This window comes from Falco cherrug, chromosome 4 (assembly GCF_023634085.1).
Source record: "Falco cherrug isolate bFalChe1 chromosome 4, bFalChe1.pri, whole genome shotgun sequence".
Taxonomy (NCBI): domain Eukaryota; kingdom Metazoa; phylum Chordata; class Aves; order Falconiformes; family Falconidae; genus Falco; species Falco cherrug.
This window is the reverse complement of record NC_073700.1, coordinates 21,333,545-21,354,419: the sequence shown is the minus strand read 5'-3', so window position 1 is coordinate 21,354,419 and position 20,875 is coordinate 21,333,545. Positions and strand designations below refer to the sequence as shown.

Sequence of the window (20,875 nt, the reverse complement as noted above, 5' to 3'; positions counted from 1 at the left end):
CTTTCTAGCCCTAGTCTTGTGAATTCCTCAAATAATGAAAAACCACTTCTAAAAATGAAAGCTTTTACTGACTGTATACGTGGGTTTGAATATCACACTTTTCACAAAGCCCCATGGTGGCAACAGCAAGAAAGAACTTCCCCAGACTAATTTTGACTTCATGATCAATTGTGTAATGGAGAACATGTATCTGTGATACTCTGCTGGGAAATTTAGAAAGTCTGGCCTCTCCCTGTCTCCAGCTTTTCTTTAGCCTTCCCTTTTCACATTGCTCCTTACTCCTTGCATGTGAAAGCTTCCTTCGGTTCTCCTGCTGGAGGAAGGGGCCATGCACCACTCAGGCATGCATCCCCCAGACACCTAAGGTCATGCAGGATCAGTGCATCTTTCCAGGCTGGAGGCTCTCAGGCTCTTCCCTTTCCTTGGGAGCAGCCTGCAGTCTGCTTTACTGCCACACTGGCCAGGCAGTCCTGACTGCTGCTAGAACTCTTTTAATGTCTCACAGCACCTGGAAAGACAACAAAATCTACCAAAATTGGTGTTCTAATGATCAAACAGTTTTTTTCTGGCATCAATACTCAATGTAAGTTTTTGTTTCAACAACAGGAAAAAGAACTTGTTAAATTTAAATCAACTGATTTAATACATTTTGAAGTAATTCTGCCTTGGAACCAATATTGTAGGTATCCTGAGAAACCAGTGGATCCACGTTTCTAAGGACGTTATGTATTTTCTGCTGTATAATGTACAATACTGTATTTTGAGTTCTGTCTTGAAATGCAGCTTGCCAGGCTTCAGAGCTTGGCAAATGAGATAAACAGAAAAGAGAAAGTGGACTGTAAAAGCTGCTTCCATTTTATTGCTTTCCATCCTATAAATACTGATTTTATAGGTGGGAGAGAGTTGATAAGCAGGGGGCCGGGAGAAACATAAAACAAACCAAAGGTTTGGACTTCAAATAAATTGCACCAAACTGAGTAGGTCAAAGGACTGACAGTGTCGGTCATCCAAGAATGAGCCTTCTTCCTATGAGGTTCCAAGCCCCAGAAGATAAATGTGTAAAGGTTAGACAGACAGATAGTAAGGATCCTGCCCTGGAGTCAGTGGAAGCTATTAGTTTCACTGGGCTTTGGATGCTGTAATTTATTTCCTCCAGTTAAAGCCAATATCCTGTCCCTACTGATGCTCAGATATCAAACACCCTCTGCAGCAAAGGCATTACATGCTTGTGCTAGGCTGTGCCAGAGAGCTGGCTTTATAATTTTCTATGCAAGTCCCTGAGCAGGGTCTAAACGCAGTTGTAATTGGAAGAAAACAAATCCAACTCCCCAACCGCTTGAATGAAAGTTTGTGTTCAGGCATGTGGACTAGATATATTTTGGGACATATCAAAGGAAGGGAGCATGGGCCAGCTCCAGCTTTTGTTGCTAGCTCAAGTGATCTCCAAACAAGAGAGCAAAGCGTGCAGTCCCTCAGTCATGTCCAAGCATCCCTTGCATCATTAGCGTAGGTGTGCTGTCATGAAGCCATAGCAGCCACAGACTAAAATGCTAGACAGATGTGAACGTAACCCTGTAGGAGTGAGTGGTTCTGCTGCAGTGCCACTCTCACACCCGGGAGCTGGCAATGTGTCTGTGTGCAAAAAACCTGAGAGAAACTAAGGGGCTTACCTGCTGCTTTAGTTTTTAGTAGAGCTGATGGTCTGCTTGGCTCCCCAGTTCCAACGCTATTGCTGGCAACCACACGAAACTCATATTCAACCCAAGGGCTTAAGTCAATGACGGTTGCCTTGTGAGTCCTGCCATTAACTACTTCAGGAACTGAAGGCAAAATAAACATGTGAAATGTATTTTAGAAATAATTAATGGCAGATGCAAATCAATGGTACATGCAAAAAATACAAAGCAACTCTCAAATTGCTCACCTGTTGAAACTGCCTGCCATCCAACTGAGAAAGGAGTCCTCGTCTGAACACTGTAGATCTGGACTGGACTATTATTATCTATTCCAGACTTCCAGGATAAGACAGCAGTAGTGCTAGAAATATGTTCAACTTTAACATCTTCTGGTGGACCTGGGGGGCCTAATATGATTAGCATTTTTAAGACGAAGGTATTAGGAAGAGAAGATTCGCTGCTGGAATGGGTCAAGCAACTCTTACTTTCTCAAGTCAGTGGAATTATTAGTGAAGCTGCAGTTTCACAAAAGCAGCACAATCTCTAAACGATGGCTTCATGTCTGTGTTACATTTTTCTAATTAATGAGAGGTTTTGAGTCAGGAAATTGAATGTTTTTATGTTACTTATATGAAAACTACAAACAAAGGAATGATTTATTATTTTTTTTTGGCTGACAAAAATTTACCCGATGTGTCTTTTGTTGAACCATCTGACATTTTCAGAATTCCTACTGAATTTAATCAAAACTGAGGTTTAGAAAGAATACAAGATGGTACACTATACAGATTGCTGATTTCTGCTAGGGTTCAAAGGATCTGCTCCCATCACAGCATTTCTCTTGCTGCTGACAGTAAAAAAGATGCAATAGCTGACCACAGAAACTCGTTTTTCATATTAACCTCAACTTGTGGAAAGGAACTCGGTCTGGTGTTTTTTTTTTTTCCAGCCTGCAGAGTGACCCAGAGATGCCCAGCAAGAGGCAAGTACAGCAGTGTGCTGAAAGGAAAGGACTTCCCTATGACTTGCCATATTGACCTGGGTGGCCAGGAAAGTTTACCTTTCAAAGAGGCCATGGCAGAATCGCACGGATCTCCCTGGGTTAGCTGCATGTTAGCATCATGCTGGCCACCACCTCAATGGAATTTTGGAGTCAAGGGTACAAGATATACAGCATTTACCTAGCGAAATGCTGAACTGCTGTCCTAGGAATCATTTAAACAACAGCTGATGTTAAGAACTCCTAACTCCTCCAGAAGATATACATGTCTACATTTAACAGACATACCTCTTACAATTATATCTGCTGTTGCAGACTGACTGTCTAAAGTCGTCTGTACCATGCACACATATTTCCCAGAATGATGTAGCTGAATATTTCTTATCATCAAATCCCCAATAGATTCCTGGAGATACAAAAAGAGTAAACTAATCACTCACAACCTGCTTTCCATACTGGACATTTTTATAAATTGCTCAATATTAATAAAAAATTCAGCTTTTAAATTAAAATATTCATAGCTATCATCAGTTTCTTTCATGTGGACATTTTTATTAGGGCTTCACAAATAACTCAAGCGCCTTTATGAAATTTAAGAAAGAAAAACAAATGGCTGCAACCCTTGTAAAGAAACAGTGATTTGCCATGCATATAAATAGCGATGGTAGAATTATGATAAATATTTGTGTCATCTAAAGACTGTGGCAAATAGTTTTCATTAAGCACTAAGGAGTTTAAGAAACTTACTCTTCCAATTCTTTCAAAATGATGTATTCCACTATTAAAATCAATCCTATTGCCATTGAACGACCATGTGAACACCACATCAATGGATGGGTCATGAGACACCTGGCATGGAAGAACTATGCTTTCTCCAACTGTTACATCCATATTAGAAGGTGGAATCGTAATTACAGTTCTTTCTGTGGAGACAAAAATAAATTCCTTTTTATTAAAATGCTTATAAAAATAGTAGATCTTGAATGAGTTTTGTACCATTTGTGCAATGATTTTAAATTGGTCCAAATGTCCCATAATAAAGAAAATTATCTCTAATAATGATTTCAGAACACTCTTACCTATGTATAACTTATTACTTTTGCAATATCAACACAATGAGCATGCTGTGTGCCTCTGAGAGCAAGCAGACGCAGAGGCAACATGCTGAATTAGTCATATGTTACTTTGTAAAGCCCATAGTCAATAGATATGATTTCAGCTCAAAAAGTGCAGACTTCATTATTAAGACTTAAAAATATGCCCACGGTTCTTCAGACTTGAAAATCTCTCCTTAAAGGAAACTGCAACAAAAGCAAAACTGCTGTTCATCTCCACTTACTTTATACAATGAGATCCCTAATCTATATAAATGGTAGTGGTAGTTTACTGCACAGCGTTGCTCACGTTACAGCTTCAAAGAAGATACCTTCACAGAGAGAAAAACTATTTATGTAATCTTTTTTAACCTCTTACACTGAGAAACAAACTTTCAGTTCTTATTAAGGAAAGTAGGAGCTCCTCGCTGAAGGGGAAAAAAATAAGTTTATATGGCTTCACTCCTGTTGATATGACTGGCAGATAGATGAGAGATAACAACCGCTTTGTTGTAAGCAATTCCCTTGAATAAAGCTTTTGTGCATCAGTGTTACAAAATGGTGAGAATTTAGAGGTGCATGTATAAATGAGAGTAGAACCAATTCAACAGTATTAATACGTTCTGAAAATAATGTGAGAGGAGAAGAAAATTTGCACAAGCTGTATTAGTTCAGTGTTCATTCTGGCTTAACTCTATGTCTTAGAAATATATTTGAAAATTCAGAATTTTGGTTTTACCAAGGCCTTGGTTCCAAAGGGCTGGTGCATGACAGGGCATCCAACCTCTGACCTTCAAACCCATTCCCATTCAGACTGTCCCCACCACTGCAGTAACTGATTTAATATGTAGGTACAGACAGGCAATATGGGCTGAAGCTTGAAGGGCTTCTTCCCAGTGCCTGAGCTGCATTGGATGAGTGACTGTTACGGCAGTGGTCAAGTAGAAACAAGGCAGAACGTTGCATTTTCTGCTAACCTTTTAAAATAAAACTGGATCTCACTGGTTTCATCTGTAAAGCATCACAGCCGCAGGCATCAAGTAACAGTTTCAGGGGAAAACAAAGAAAGAACTTGTCTTGTTTTTACTTTTACAGACAAATAAGGTGGTTTTTTTTCTGGTATCATTAAGAGAGTGTCAGAGGTTCTCATTGTGAGTTAGAGCTCAGACTTGGAACACGCTTGCTCAGATTTCTCTGCATACTCCAATTGCTCTTCACAGCCATGTAAAACTATCACTGTGGCAGCTCCATCAGTTTGTGTGAAGTCAAGGACTGTAAAAATGTGAAGGCCTCAGATGACTGTCTTAAAGATACTCAATCATTAGGTTAGAGAAATCTCTTCCTCTCACTGGAAGCAGTGTGTCAGATGCAATAAATTCCAGATGATTCAAGGGCCATATTCTTTGTTGGCACAACTCCACTGATTTCAGCACATGCTGGCAAAGAACTTGGCTCCATAAATCTCTAATGAAGTAATTCCATTGTGAAGTACAGGTAACTTTTATAGAATAATTCTGAAAAGTATCTGGGAACTAGAGAACCTCCACAAAGTTTTCTTTTCTTGCTTTTCCTTCTGTACTTCTCACAGCTGAAATAGAACTGCATGAGTAACACCTGGAGGAGAGAAATTCTATTACTCCCAATAATGCTGTATATGTTAAAAGAAGAAAAAAAAATAATACCCTGGTCTATGTTAAAAATTTTAAAGTTGCTTTTGTGATAGCTGAACTTCTCTTAGCCACTAGCAGGTGGAGAGGCATGATCTTCTGGCCTGACACAGTCCTCCAAACTCCTCATCTCTTCCTCCAAAGTCATCCTGTCACTCCTTCCTTAAACCTATAAACCGAGCTTTTAAAGCCAACAAGATACGGCATCGAAGAAGTAAAGACTTCCCCTGAACACCGTGGTCAACCTCAAAGGGGAAATTCTACATTGCTCTCAATGTTTATACATACTTTCTCCCTGACTCCACTTGGGTTTTGTCTGCTCTGTCTTTACCTGTGCAGGAGAGATGTCTCCACACATATTCTCTCATAAATGGTGCAAAAAGTTGCACCTGATTTACAAGAGGGTATTGAATGGTCTGGTAAGTCAGCCTGGGCTGTGGCCCACCTCATGTAGCCTCTGGGTCTGACCTGTGTGGTGGAGCTGGGAGAACCAGGAGGTGGCTAACTGGCCCCTCTGAAATCCCTTCAAGGGTCACCTCTGCAGCTCATGTCTTCTGTACAGAGTAATTGCCGCTGGGAATGAAGAGGGCTGGCCCTGACAAGGCTCGTTTACAACGTCAACCACTTAGATGGGCAAAAGCATATTTCCCACACCTTCCACTGGTAAGCTCAATATCTGGGTATGAGCAAACAGTGGCTACAGGGTTCAGCTTCCCAGCCCTCTCAGATGGACCCCGAAGTCTGGGATAAGCTCCTTGCTGCCAGGTATGAACTCCTGCTTGCATTTAATCTGTTTCCCTTAAATAGAACTTGGATGTATTTATTTTTCACTGCTTTGACGATAGTCTGAAGCTACCCATGGAATTGGGTATTCTGCTAAAACTCCAAATCAAAGCACTTATACCAGGGGTGAAATTCACCTTTTCTGCTTTAGTTGATTCAGCATTTATAAAACTGCGCCACTACGGAATTTTCCATGTGTCAAGTACTTCTTGTCCTTCAAATTTCAGTTTAAAATATCTACCCTTCACAAGACCCACATCATCTCTACTGCCACAAGACTTAATGCCACCTCATTTTATAACTCCTGTTTCTCCATATTGGATGGTTAGTCACCAGGATCAGTGCATTTTGACTCTTCTACAATGCACTATGTACAATTACAGTATTCTATAAATAAGTAGAATACTATAAATAAAATCAATTTATTTCTATGGAAAGGTCAAAGTAAGACTAAGCAAGAAAGATACAAACAGGATTGCATAGAATTTGTGAACAGATTCAATCATTGCATTCTAAAATCCACAGAACACAAACAGAAAATGATGTCCCATTTTTTGTAAAATCTTTACACCTCCATCAAAGCCAGTCATCTGTTGTACAGGAGCCATTAGCTCCAGCTGGTTTTAATGAAACTGGCTGGACATTTTTTGAAACTTTTCTTCATCAGAAGGTTCCAATAATATTACAGTTGCCTCATTAGGTCTGTCATGTAATTCCTCATGTCATTATTTGATCACACATTCAAAAAGATCAGAAATAAGACATCTGCAATCCTGTTATAGAATGTTATTAGAAGGAATCAAAATTCCATAATCATTTGTCTGTTAAAACCTATGGAATGCCTCTGTAGGGAAAAGATAGATATTTGGAAAAAAATGCATTCTATGGAACCCTCTAGTGAACCGGTATTTTGGAGTATCAGAACATAAAGTTTTCCTCTTATAACACAAAAAATCTCAAAGCTATATGCTGTTAGTATTATAAGTCGTCTACTTTCTTACTGGCATGAACCTCTTTGCCTCCACCAAATAAACACTGAAAACTGTTCTTCTGTGGATTACGCTGGGTTTGCATGTCAGGTGTGTTTCTTTAGTAGCGTTCGCAAAAAATCCATTTTATTGTGGTACTGCCATCCTCTTGTACTTCTTGTTCTAGCCTGCTGATATCCAGCGGTGCTGCTGATGCAGAGCAGTTCACTTGTGTGATATTTTCTGCTTCTTTTATGGGGTGTCTTTAAGACTTCCACCTCGAATCCTTTTAAAAGCTTCTTAAAAGCTCTTGCTTCTACGTTATCTATCTATCTTGCTTAGCAACTGCAGACATGCATTATATGGCAAATCCCATTCCAGAAGAGAAAATAGATAAGATGTTGTGAGTGCTGGAGGTATAATAAAGACTTCTCACACAAAAAATAAACAACTCAATGAGCAGCAATAAACTTAATTTGCACATTAGATATGCTTTTCCAAGTTCTGACATTTCAGTTGAAAATAATGCTGAAGCAATGAGGCCTATAATTGAACAGCCAAAACTTCTCCAGAGGGGAAACAAAAACAAATGTTCCCTGCAAACAAGATCATTTTTATACCATGTTGTTACTCAGTGTTTTAATAAACTTCATAAATGCCAAACAAAACATTTTTTTTCATATTTTAATGTGATTTTCCCATATTGCTCCATTAGGATGTATATATGTGATATGCGAAACGGTATATAACCTTAATGAAGTCAGAGATCCCTAAACCCTAAACTTCTTGGTTTATTCATTGCTAGCTGTGCTGAAACATCGTCTCAGATTACATGTTGCCCTGCATCAATGCTAATTGCTCTTTCAGAATATGAGTATGCAAAAGATTTTTGCCAGATGCAGTAGGTTAGGTAAGAGGTCATGCGTGCAGGCTACAGTAACCATTCTGAAGTCATTGAAAACAAGAATATTAAGAAAAAAAAGAGTTAAAATTTACATTTAATAATGTGCTCCTCTTCTTGTAACTGCAGACGTTATTGTTGTTAGCTGTTTTGCAAAACTGATTAATACGCTTACTGTAACCTCAGAAGTTCCACTTATAAACTCAATTTTTCTCATTTAAAATCAACAAATACGAATACTTCTATAAAAAAGTCTGTATTGAATATATCATGTGGAAGCAAAGAAAAGAAATACATACTAAGTTTGCCTCCGTTTTCCTTTTTCTTCTGTCACTGATCAAAGCTCAGAGCATACTCATTTCATATGCTGCTCATAGGAATATCTGTACAAACAGTATCTCTTTTCATGACCTCCAGCTCTGGACTAGTCCACCTGAGCAGTAAATTTGTACAAATTCCTTTTACTAATGGAGACAGCACAGCAAAACTTGAAGCAAAAGATTGCTTTGGACATCATATACTTTAATATGTTCCACAACATATTTAATTGTGTTTCAAAGAAGGGTGGAAACTATTGCAGGGCAGGAACCCCTCTGCAGAGCATCACTGGACTGGGACCAGAGCCACGGTGTGTGGTTACACCAGGAGCTCAGCCCCAGTGCAGACAAAGCTGCAGCTCTGGAGGAAAAGAGAATTACAGCAGATGTGATGATTTGATATGATGTGTCTCCTAGCTGATAACATGATTTTCTGGATGTTTAAACTGATAACCACAGGATGGCTGTTAGGAAAGCTATTTATACACCTCCAACTAACGCATCACATCTACGAACAAAACTTCTGGCCTCGCCAAGGTGGTCTGAAAAGCTGTATTAGGTGTTGAAGTTGCCAGGGTTTTCAGTGAGAGCCCCCATCCAAAAGCAACACAGCAACAACACATTGCCTAGACCAAGAGGAGAAGCTAAACAGAGCCAGGTGCCCAAACACTGGCTGTGCCTGCTGCGACTTAAGCTTTCAGCAAGTAAGGACTGTCACCCAAGTATGATCTTGCACAAAAGATCCTCTTCTGTGACAACACACCTTGCTGGGCAACTGGCACATGACCCAGGGGCTGTCCACTTTTTGTGCTAATGGTTGGAGTTTCACGGGTCAGCACTTGTCCAGTGTACAGGACACCAGGGTCAAGTACTTCTCGGTCAAGGGCTTTGAATACTGTGTCTCCCACTTCTCCCAGCCATGGTTTTGTACAAGCCTACCACAGCTGGATAAAAACTGAAAGCAAAGAAAGCAGCAGCCTGGGGAAAACTCGGTGTCCCCCCTGGTGATGGCTTGCAGTGAAGACAGAGAAGGGGAAAGGACAGAAGATGGCAACATGGCTTTCCAGTCCTAAAGGTTATTTGTTTCATATGCAAGGGCTACAAAATGGGACAGGCAGACTATTACCTGCACTTGGTGCCTTCATCAAAAACAAGGAGGGGAAAAAGACAAAACAGAAGGAGAAAGCACTGGAGCTGGAAGTGTTATGCAGACAGGCCAGTCCTTGCTGACATCTATACAAAGTTTGGGAAACATCATGCATAACTAGGTAGTTGCACTATGGCACATCTCATCACATCCCATCAGTCATTTTGTCTTAGAGGATGTACGATTTGGCTTCTTATAATGATCCTGATGAGACAAGTTCATAGCGATGATTGTCAAAGAGGCAAGTCACATTCTTTTTACGGAGAATATTAAAATTTTATCTCGTATGCATAATGGAGAAGAAAACAATGGTAATGTGAAAGGGGGATGCTCTCCCTTCAGAAAGACATCTGTTTAGTTGTATTAACCTGTAGTTAATGGCTGAAATAGTTTAATTAAACCAAAATGTAATGTAAGAAGACAGCAAAAAAAATCATATGTTTTCAGACAAAGGGGTGTCCTCTGAAATGAAGTGTCTTAGTGTTAACATCCAGGAAAACAAACTAGTATGAAAGCACAGAAGACACCCTAACAGATGCCTTGTTTTATTATTAATGCAGCAATTAGGGTGAGAGCTGTGGGAGATGGCCATTATACATATTCAGTTTCAAAAGTCCTGTGAATGGCCAAAGAAGAGGTTTTGCTTGGCTCTGATCTGTGTTGGAGTTATCTACCAGAGTAGCACACAGCAGCTGGAAAGCACAGGAGTGAGTGGCTTCAGATTCTGCAGGAATGCAACGTATGCAACATGTATCTGCCCCACGCTGAAGAAAATAAACCCATCTGATAATTTCATAACATCTTATTTCTTTCTGGCACCCCAGCTTTGAAGTCTCTTCTGCAGTCTCAGATGTGATGTAAATCGTAAATGAGCTGAATTCACTCATCCAAGCACACTGTACAGGGTACACACACTGACTCCACACTGATCTGTCTCCACACCCCAGTGCCTGCAGCAGCACAGCCCATACCTGCGATGTGTAAATGGTACTGCTGTGCAAATATTATTTTTAATGTTGCTACTTGTTTCTGTGGGTATCTTGGAAGACCCCCCTGATAAACAAATTGATCATGGGAGTGGTGCAGTCATGAGGTTTTCTTTGCTGCAGGCAGTGGACAGCTTTAGTTTCAGCTTTAAACTGCAAGTGAAAACCTGTCAATACTAGCACTGATCAGCACAGGCTTGGGCATCCCAATGAAAAAGGCACATACTTTCTAATATTCATAAAGCACAAAAAAAGCCCCCCAAAATTAAAGTACCTTTCACAATCAGGTTTCCTGAATTTCTGGCAGCTCCAAACTGATTTGTTGCTATACAAGTGTACACCCCGGAATCTGATCTGGTGATGTTATAGAGTCTGAGACTGCCATCTTCTAGAAAGGTGACCCTGGGGAAAAAATAAACAAACAAAAAAGAAGTAAAAAAGACTTCTGTTACGGGAACTGTAACAGAAATGCAATGCTACTTTTAATATTTAAACGTTTCCATTATAACTTTTATCTTCTACAGCAAGCTGAATAGGTATGAATCAATTTTCACCCCTGCTTATTACTGATTTCTACATTAAGTATCTTATATTAACATACTGGAGCTGACCATTAACATACCTAGCTGACTTTGTTGCAGCAAAATTTGGAGTCTCAAGAGGAAGAAGGAAGACGCAACTTGTTACCTAAATGTGCTATATTTTACCTGTGTGTGTGTGCGCGCACGAATTCAGATCCCAGTGCTCCTATGCTATACTCATATTGTGTCTGAGCCCAGATGGCTGTGCAATTTTTTCAGGATTATTAAAAGGTATTAGCAGACTAGCTGAGATGCTGAAATGCCATCTCACAAGCCAAGGAACCAAATCAAATACATCCCTGTCTCATAGGGCCCTCAAATCACCTTATTAGTCTCTATGTTGTTTACACCAGTTTGCAGAGTATTCAGTAAATCGCATTTAATAGTAATTTCAGGACCGCTCTGGGGTTTTATGGATGAAATTAATTTCTAAGTTTGTTCATATGCTTCTTTAAGTCAATGAGATACTTTGAGATGTAAATCAGTACAGAGTTTGGCACTTTTTTGTTTGTACATACGAGGGCAGCACTTGAGGGTTTGGGGATTTTCTTCACAAACATAGAGAACACATATCAATCAAAGGTAGAGAATGTGAAAATGAAAACTGAATTAGGTAAGCAATAATCTTTTGGATAGAAAATACAGTTACCCTACAAAGTTTTGTTAATTTTGTTTCAGTTCTTCCATCCACTTGTTGCACCTGGTAGATGTTCAAGTTCTTGATCAATTCTTTTCTGAGTTTAGAAGAAGGACAGTGGGCTGGAAGACATGAAGTTCCTGAAAGTTTCATGAAAATTGGGTCAGGGTCTCTATGTACAGGCCCTCCTGTCAGTAAGGCCACTGCATGAGCACAGTCCCTAGTAGGCATCAGAGAATCTGCACCCAACCAATGAAGAGCTGCACTCAAGTGCCATGGCTTCTCGAATGTGACAAAATCCATCTATAAGTCAAAAATTCACAGGAAACCAGGCTTCATTCATTCCAGCGCTCACAGAAGTGCTCCATTGTACTTCTATATTCCTCTTTTAATTGGCATTTAAATCTAATACAAGAATCCTTTTATAAAAAGAAAATACCTAATTCATGCATCACAGCTTGGACATTTAATATTTATTACTAACAACATAAGATCGGATGGTGCAATGAATTATTAAAGGAAACAAACAATAACAGGAGCAGAAGTTGAAGCTGGCAGTAATATCATCGCCATTAAACACATAAACCCATCGTAGTATCATGCTGCATTCCGCTCTGGTATTTATACACTTGTAGCTCTATGTGTAACACATTAGACCCTGTTCTGCTTCCCAGTACACGCTCCCAGGCTCTCAACTGACGAAGAGAAGCACTAGACTTGGATTCCTGTCAGTCTTCTTGCTTACGACCCCCCAGGGTCATGTCTCCCACTCTTGTCTGACCGTACCCTGTTGAAAGATCTGCTCCTGAGCAGGAAAGGGGTGGATTTAGGAGTGAGAAAAGCTGAGATGTCCCCATGATGCCAGGCACTCTGTCACCGGTGTGTGGAGCTGAGAGGGGAAGGGGTTTAGGCTTGAATAAAAAATTCTTTGTTTCCATGGCAATAATCATCAGGTAGTGCAGCAGTTGTTTGTATGCAATTTGTAGTATGATGAGAAAACATTTGGGTTTAATAACCCATCATATAGCCATCTTAAACTGGAGAGGAGCAAAATATGAAGCAAGAAAGTACGCTCTTCAGTATAATGATGTATCTACTCAATGACGTTTTGTGGATAAGGAAGAATGAATAAGCATGAAAGAAGTGACCCTTTCTGCTGGCTTCATGATGCTGTGCATCAAAACAAGAGACTATGGGTTCCTCTCCACCTCAGGATGGGGACCCACCTGATGACAGTATTTCAAAGGCAGATTTAAATATGAAGAAACACATTTGTGAGTATTCCAGTTCTGCCTCTGCAATTTTCTTTGCATTAATGATGCATTTCTTCACATCAGTTTGTACCAGCCAGAAGAAAACACCCTCATTAGAAACTGCTGGTGATAAAATAGTTGATTCAATTGACTGGTTAGCTAACATATGGTGGCTTCATCAAAGAGTATCAAAAGAGATTCAAGCAAATGTTCAGAAATTGGACACCTGAATAATAAGTTATAACAAGCCACCGTAGCGTCTTTCTCACCATCAAATATTGATGCCCTGTTATTTTTATTGTAGTTGCACCTAAAAGCTCAAGGCACAAATTGGAATCCAGAAGTAGGCATGAGGCAAAAAAACCCTCTCAGTCCCCAAAAGCTTCTAATGTAGGTAAATACACAGGAAAAAAAGTCTCTGTAAAAATACAGAATAATGAAGGGCGAATCTTTGAATGCACAGGCTCTGTGCTTAGCCCCCTGTGGATTTCTGGCTAGGGCTTTTTCAGTGAAGTTTAGTCACGTCTCACTCAGATATTTTTTTTTCCCTGCCGTCTTCATTAGGAATTGAGACCTGAATAATTCCCAGGTTCCAGGTTTATCCACTAAGAGGGGTTTGTACCCAGTCAAGAGCTGCTGAGGTAATGTTTGATCTGAAGAAATGCTGTTCTGAAACAGTATTTCAATGCCTGGGCAGGCTGAGGATGGAATGGCTCTTTCAATAGATCAAAACGGAGCTTAGCAAAGAGAAACCATGAACTAATAAAAGAATCAGAGTGGTTTGAAACAGAGGTCACACTACCTAAAGACAATTAGGGAGCTAGCAGTAAATAAGATACTCTGACAGAATTTATGTAAAAGCACAGAGGACTCCAGAGTATTTAGTTAGTGGGAAAGAGAACTAAAGAACAAAAAAAGTGAGTAATTTCCAGCTGTACTGAGGTCCATGTCAGGAGAGGGATGAGAAAGCAGAGCACAGCAGAAAACCAAGATGGTGCATTTCAAATGCAAGGGAAAAAAAAGTGATATGAAATACCAACCCAGTTCCCATGAACAACAAAGTTGCCATAAACTTCCTGAGAGTCATGACTTTACGCCATGGGTGGGTTCAGAGAGGCTGCACTTTATCCTCTTCCATTTGTCTTTCAAATAATGGAACTGTGATTCTGAAGGCAATGGGAATGTTTCCTTTAATGGGCTACGGATCAAGCTCTAACAAATGATTTTAAAAGAAGCTGTGAAACACATGTCTCACCTGCTGAAAGGCTTGCTGAAAACTGTTAACTTTTCAGAAGATTTTAGACTGTGTGAAGGCTATAGACAATAATTCTTAGCATTTGCATTGGAAGACAAGGTAATTCCAAGCACTGCGACAAGACAGGAAAGTTTAACTTGTCCAATATAATGCAAGTAGAATATCTTTTTCTGTTAGGAATACTGGACTTCTCTCAATAAGTAGATAAGTGCCTGTCGAGGGACAAAAAGCAAAAGATCTGAAGCAGATCTGATAAATGCATCCCTGTGAAAGGAGGAGAAAAATGAAGAATGAGATGAGCTACTGGGAGCTACTGGGGCAGCTGTTCATAAAGCCTTGTCACAGCTAGGGATTGCTTAAGCATAAGCCCAACTCTAAACAGGCATCTCTGACCTACAAAATGCTTAAATCCTTAGCAGACTAGTGCTGACACCCATATTTCTGCTGAATCCCACAGGGGCTACCTCTGGGTAAACAGCTCAATTAAGCAAAGTTGGTATAAGGAAAAAATGGAAATCCAGTTATATAAATCAGTTATGTAAGGTCCTGTAGCGAAGGGCTAATTGGAAATACCCAGAAATATCATTCCGTATCTAACAGGCCCGAGAACTTACCCTGCAAAAAGATGGATGTGTTAGATGTGGTTCACTTCATGTGGATCACAGGAAGGTGGACAGCTTTTAAAGCCCAGTTCAGAGACACGCTGAGCCAATTTCCCACCTGCAGGACGCCCATGGCAGAGGGCGAGGGCAGGGTAAGGATGCAGTAGAAGGTACCACGGTCTTTTCCTAGCATTCAGTGACTCGTAACCCAGGGTTTGGAACTGGAGACGGTACCTTTCTATGTGGGATGAAATTTGTCTTCAGGAATGAATTCAAAGCCCTTTGAGCCCCATGACAGTCTGTGAGAAGTTCTTCCCTGGTTTATTTAAGTGTAGCCACGTATTTTTGTTTGGTTTTAATCTACTTATTACATTGGATTGATCCACGTCCTTGTCCTCTCTGAGTGACTCCATTAGTACACTAAGATAAGCATTATACGCAGAAAGAGAAAACAAACAGCCTACCCAAGATCTGCTGGAGGCAAAACTCTGCATAATGTTCAAAAAGACTAGTTTGCTATGTTTCTACAGAAGACATGAGACTGGGAAGAAGTGAGAGCTCATTAAAATTGTCACACATACTTTTTAAGTAAAGAACTTGAGAAATCAAGCAGGGATGATAGGTACAGCTTTTAATTAACCAGGCCAAACAAACCATCTCCGAAAGTGTTGTCTCATGTGAACAAAAGATTGTTGATGGCTATTTACTTTGATCTTAAGAGCATGAAAGAATAATATGTATTTAACAAGGCTGATAGAAAAATAAAATCTGAGAAAAGAAAGAGGTGTCAACTCATTAGATTTTAAAGTGCAGCAGAGGTATTTTTTGTGCACTGCTGTATTGTTCATCTAATCTGTTTTAGAGAGAGGTGCAATTTTAATTCATGGATGTGAATTGCATTAATTCAATACAGCAAATTTCTTTGAAATCCCCATCAAAATCAGTTGATCTGGACTGGTGTCAAACTAGGGGAGAATCAAGCCTACTTCTGCAGATTTCAGCACTGCCTGTAGGGTAGCTATCTCTTCAAGGGCATAAAGTAATTCCTTTCAAAATAAAGTAACCCTGATACTTAATGTAAAGATTCACTCTTCTGTCTCCCTCTAACCTCAAATGTCTGACACCTCATAATGTTACTGAAGTCATCATCACAGCACTGTGCAGATAAAAAGGGAGTATTCTGGATCTGATGAAATCAGAGGCAAGTAATTTTTATTATCTGAGAAATCCCATTTGAAACCATGTCTTCTCAGTCTCACTTTACTGCTCAAGAGCAAAAACACTCTTGCTTTCATAGGCTATGCAGAGATATATTGTTTATAAATTTCTTCAGATATGCTAGGAGACATTGAAAAAACAAATGAAGTTTCTAATTTTACAAAGATGGAAAAGCATGAGAGGCTGAATTAAAAAGTACAAGGGGAAGTAAGTGAGGGGCAGAAACATGAGCACAGCTCTCCAGTGACTCAGAATTACTAGTGATGTATGCAGATAGAAATGTGAGTAAAGTTTGACTGAGTGAATGAATTGTACCTGCTGATGACAGCCCTGGTATTTTTGAAAAGGTCCCGCTGAGTCCCATCTGAGATCCGACTGTCTGTATTATATGTTAATGATCTTTGTATCTGTTTATCCTATTCTGGGTGTCATTTGTATGCTAATAGTATTTCCATTTAATAAACTATGCTTAAAAGAAGATTTTCCTTATCTGCATGCTGATATAAATGAGCTTCAGAGTTGACTGGCAATTAACTGGAAATAAAATCAATGTCATTAAACTCTGTTACCTATTTGGATCAAAACAAAATTACACAATCTAGCTGAATAGCCTTATTAAAATATTTTGGAAAAGAATACTATTAGCAATGATAGAAGGTGACACTATGATACTGCTTTTTGTTATTTCCTAAAATTCCCCTCTGTTCCTAAAAAGGAACATTATTTTTGCATAAGATCTCTGAAATTTGGGACCACAAACAGACATCTGAACTGAGTAATACTCCATCATAAAGCTTCCAGACAAAATAGAGTCTTTTCAGGAAATGGTACTACTCCCTTTAACATAAAATAGCAAAAGTTGTTTTGCCCTGTCTTTAACATACTCGAGCATTAAACGCAAGACAGATGTTCTTGTGTGATGTGCAAAGAAAAATGTGACCGGAATACCATGTCAGTAGACATGTATCTAAATCTATTGTAGCAATATGTCTCAAAACCTGCAGCCAGGGAATACTGGGCAGCAGCATCTCTACGTGTACGGGAAAGAATGGCATGCCAACCAAAGAACTAGTTTAGCAATGAAAGAAAACAGGCACGCAACCCCCAAAAAACATTGCTTTCCATGTATCTGGTCTTTTTCCACATAAACAACCTGGTCTCATGTCATATTTACGAGATATGGCCCATTTATGGCTCTTTTCTCCCCTGTAGCTGTCTTTGCCCTATTTCAAATCTGCATCTAAACAGCAGATGTCATGAGAGTAGTAGTATAATCCTGGACTGATCCAAGAGCCAGACCTTAGCACATCCAGGCAACAAGCAAGATTTCTTGGTTATTAGTCCACCTGTGGACAGGACATAACGAAACATTGCATTTATGTAGCCATACATTGATTAGTCAGAACATTCATAGCAGAAAAAACTAGTGATAAAGTAGTACACTGAGAAGGAAAGGCTCAGGAACCAGATTTTGTGACATTCTGTGGTGAGAATCCAGGTAGAAAATGAACTGAACTGCCAAAGGAAAAGGTTGCCACTTTTTAATATTTGCCAACAAGTTCTGCTGTTTTTATGAAATCTTTGTAACTCTGGTACGTCAAAGGAAAGTTCTTCCAGTACAGGATGGCATGCCCACACTACTACTACTCCTCAATCTAATCCCACCATTAATCATCATTTTTATGATTCAGACATCATTAGGAGTTCAGACACAGCCATTCATACAAGCAAATTCACTCCAGATGTAAGACTAAGCTCTTAATATGAGACTTAAGTAGAATTTAAACAGTACATAAGGCCCTGAATTACCCTCTGCGTGGGAGTTCAATTCACTTACAGGAATCTTCTTCCCTACCTGCTTGTCAGAATGTATTTCAATAATAAAAGTACAATAAAACCTGCTGTTAACTTTAAAGTGTTCTGTATATACAACAAGCAACTGACACCAGGTACACAGTGTGGTACTGGTGTGCTTTCAGAAAGCCTGGACAGCACATTCATGTGCGCACACCCCCACAGACAGACAGTACTGGAGACGAACAGTGTTCACCTTCAGCAATTTCAGTTTCCACGCTGATGACCCAGCCTTTTTTCAGCTGCACATGCCCTTGCTCTCACCGCCTCTAGCTTCTCGTGCCTCTTGGTTGGGCTGCCTGTGGGCTTGTAGGAAACCCTGGGGCAATCCTCACTGGGCTACTGGATTTATGCTTAATTTAAGCAATAATGTCAGGGACTCCATGTGGTTCACTGAAGCCTCAGACCCACATCCTTGCTCAAAGCATGGCAGAGCATAGAAATTGTATGTCTTTTTAACGTGAGTCATATTCTACCACTTGTGCATGTCCCTTAAGCAGCTCCTCCTTTCACTGAAAACCTGAAGAGATTTTTAGTTCTCATAGAAAAGATGTTTGATTAAAAAGCAGTATTTCTTTCTAATAAAAGCCCATGCCTAAACCAGAGCTGTTAGTATTCTCCTACAAACCCTTTGTGCTGGCCAATCCACTTTTTCAAGGTGCTGTTTCTATGCTTTCACTCACATCACCTTTCACGCTCAAAATGATCCCAGAAACTCCTTTCCAGAAGACTCTTTGTTCATCGTGCCTCCAGCATCATGGGCAAGAGCCCACATGTCTGTCATGTTAATCAACGTTATTGCACCTTTTAGCGTCACCTCCCCAACATATCCTGATCTGTTACCTCTGATGTTACTTTTCAGTTGAAAACTTTTAGGATCAGGAACTAATTTTTATTTGTGGTTTGTGCAGCATTTTCTTCATCCAATATTAGATTTTTTTATGCTATGGCAACACACACCATATAGTGTGTACAGAATAGTGCAACGGTAATGATGTTCACGGCAGTACAACTTGGACTAGAAGAGAAGCACAGAAGGTTGCATTCTCTCGTTATCTTTTGTGCAAACTCCTAATTAGGAACCTTGATTCACAGCCTGCTGAAGTCATTGAAAAAAAACTCCAATGAGATCAGCTGGCTTTGGATCAAATCCTGAACATCAACCAGAATACGTGCATGAAGCAGGGATAAAACATGAACCAAATGGGAGAGAGGGCACAACACTGACATTTGTTGGGGTTTAGCTTATTGCAACTCCATATGACATGGAAGAGTGACAGACTGCTTGGGACATCTCAGCATGTAGGACAGCCCCTCAGAAAGGCTCACCTGAACAAGGTTCCCAGGAGTTGAGTAGGAACAATTTAAAATTGTATTAGAGTGGTGTCATACAGAAAGGAAATTGTAATAAATCCAGCATCACGCAGGTTGTCATTCTTTCTCGTATGTGAGAACATATGGTTCATTTGCTTACTTGATGCTCACACTATCTGATGTGCTAAACGCTATTGCATTAAGTAGTCAGTAATACATGATGAAATTAGGTTTATTGGCTTGTTCCATTACAAAACTCTCTAAGGAGAAAGAAAATAAACCAAAAGCCCCTTTTTTGTGTCTTCCACTGCACTAATATTCCCTGTCTGCTGCCTGCCAGCATTTCATTGGGTCAAGTAGCAATGGGGGTCCCCTTCTGCCTTCTCATTACTCTGCAGTGGATTGACTTCAAATGGAAAGATAACACAGAAAGAAGAAAGGGGGAAAACAAAGCAGAATAAGATTAAGAAGAAAAATAAAATATTGTCTTTTTCTTCCCCTCATCTGTGCTCATTCTTCCTTCTCTTTAGATCGCCCTCCTCATCTTCCACTCATATGCTTTCCATTGCCCTGCCTTCACTCTCAGCTTGGGGGAGAAGACAAAAATAACTGGAAACATGGTGAACACAAAGAAGGAAAGACTAAAGGTACTTCAGGTCAGTCTGAGGCACTTTCTGGCAAGCCTTTGTTTGTAAAATTTTTCTTACGCCAGTATCATTAGTTTTGCTAGATAAGCAAACATTTCTGCTCATGCGTACTCACTCTTCAGTGAGTACTGCCATGTTTAATGTTCCTCCTAATTCAATGACATTATTCAGGAGGAAGCATGGGCAAATGCTTGCACATCTATGCTTATAACAAACTTGGAAAAGAGAAAAGTACAATTTCTGTTAGCAAACAAATATTCAAGAAATACACTATAGCTGTCTCCACCAGTCTTTTGCAATACCCTTTTTTCTGCTATCTTTCATATAGAAACCACACTGTAAGTTGTGCAAAAAATATTTTTAGCTAGAACACAGAACACTCCTTGCAGCTCTCAGCATTCCCTTGGGAAGGGTGTAATGATGGGTCTTGTCTGGTTAGCACCGAATATGTAGTAGTAGTGTGGCCTGAGAGATGAAAAACCAAAGCAATTCTATACAGCAATCTCAGGCTTTGTAAGAATTTTCATATCTTAATATGCAAGTTCAGACCAAGCACTGAAAGCAGGCAGGTAAATCCATGCCTTTGATTTCTGTCAATCAATTTGTTAGCAAGGAATGAAACTGAAGTGATTAATCAAATTTAGCAGATGTGGAATCAATTCCATTGGTTCCCTAAGCAAAAGTAGAATTTCATCAAGAGATAAGCTTAATTTGTATTCATGTTGACTTACAGTGATGGTGTCTCAGATATCTGGAATTGCTGTGATTGCTGATGCCCACACTTCAAGTGCTCTATTTAAAAAGTAAAATAGGAAATGAACTTCTTTACAAGCACACAGACACTGATAAGATAGAAGGGTTAAGGCGTATCATCAAAGCTATGCAAAGCTTCTTGTGGTAGAAAAGCAAGAAGGATAAAAATGGAGATACACTTAATCCAGGCTTCAAAAACCAGACTTAAAAAATAAAATAATA

At 39.7% G+C, this 20,875-nt stretch overlaps 1 protein-coding gene across 4 annotated transcripts in view; it reads right to left on the bottom strand.

Moving 5' to 3' along the window:
• LOC102051403 (contactin-6) overlaps positions 1-20,875 on the bottom strand; it is a 149,185-nt gene that overhangs the window by 14,826 nt on the left and 113,484 nt on the right. For all 4 annotated transcript variants that reach the window (XR_008732212.1, XM_055710057.1, XM_055710056.1 and 1 more), the window contains exons 12-16: positions 10,814-10,941; positions 3,424-3,599; positions 2,965-3,082; positions 1,925-2,083; positions 1,671-1,820 (exon numbers count right to left, since the gene is read on the bottom strand). Coding sequence is in view for 3 of the 4 variants with exons in the window: in XM_055710057.1 (XP_055566032.1) it covers positions 1,671-1,820; positions 1,925-2,083; positions 2,965-3,082; positions 3,424-3,599; positions 10,814-10,941 (731 nt within the window). In the remaining variant the exon portion in view is untranslated. The remainder of the gene's footprint in view (positions 1-1,670; positions 1,821-1,924; positions 2,084-2,964; positions 3,083-3,423; positions 3,600-10,813; positions 10,942-20,875) is intronic.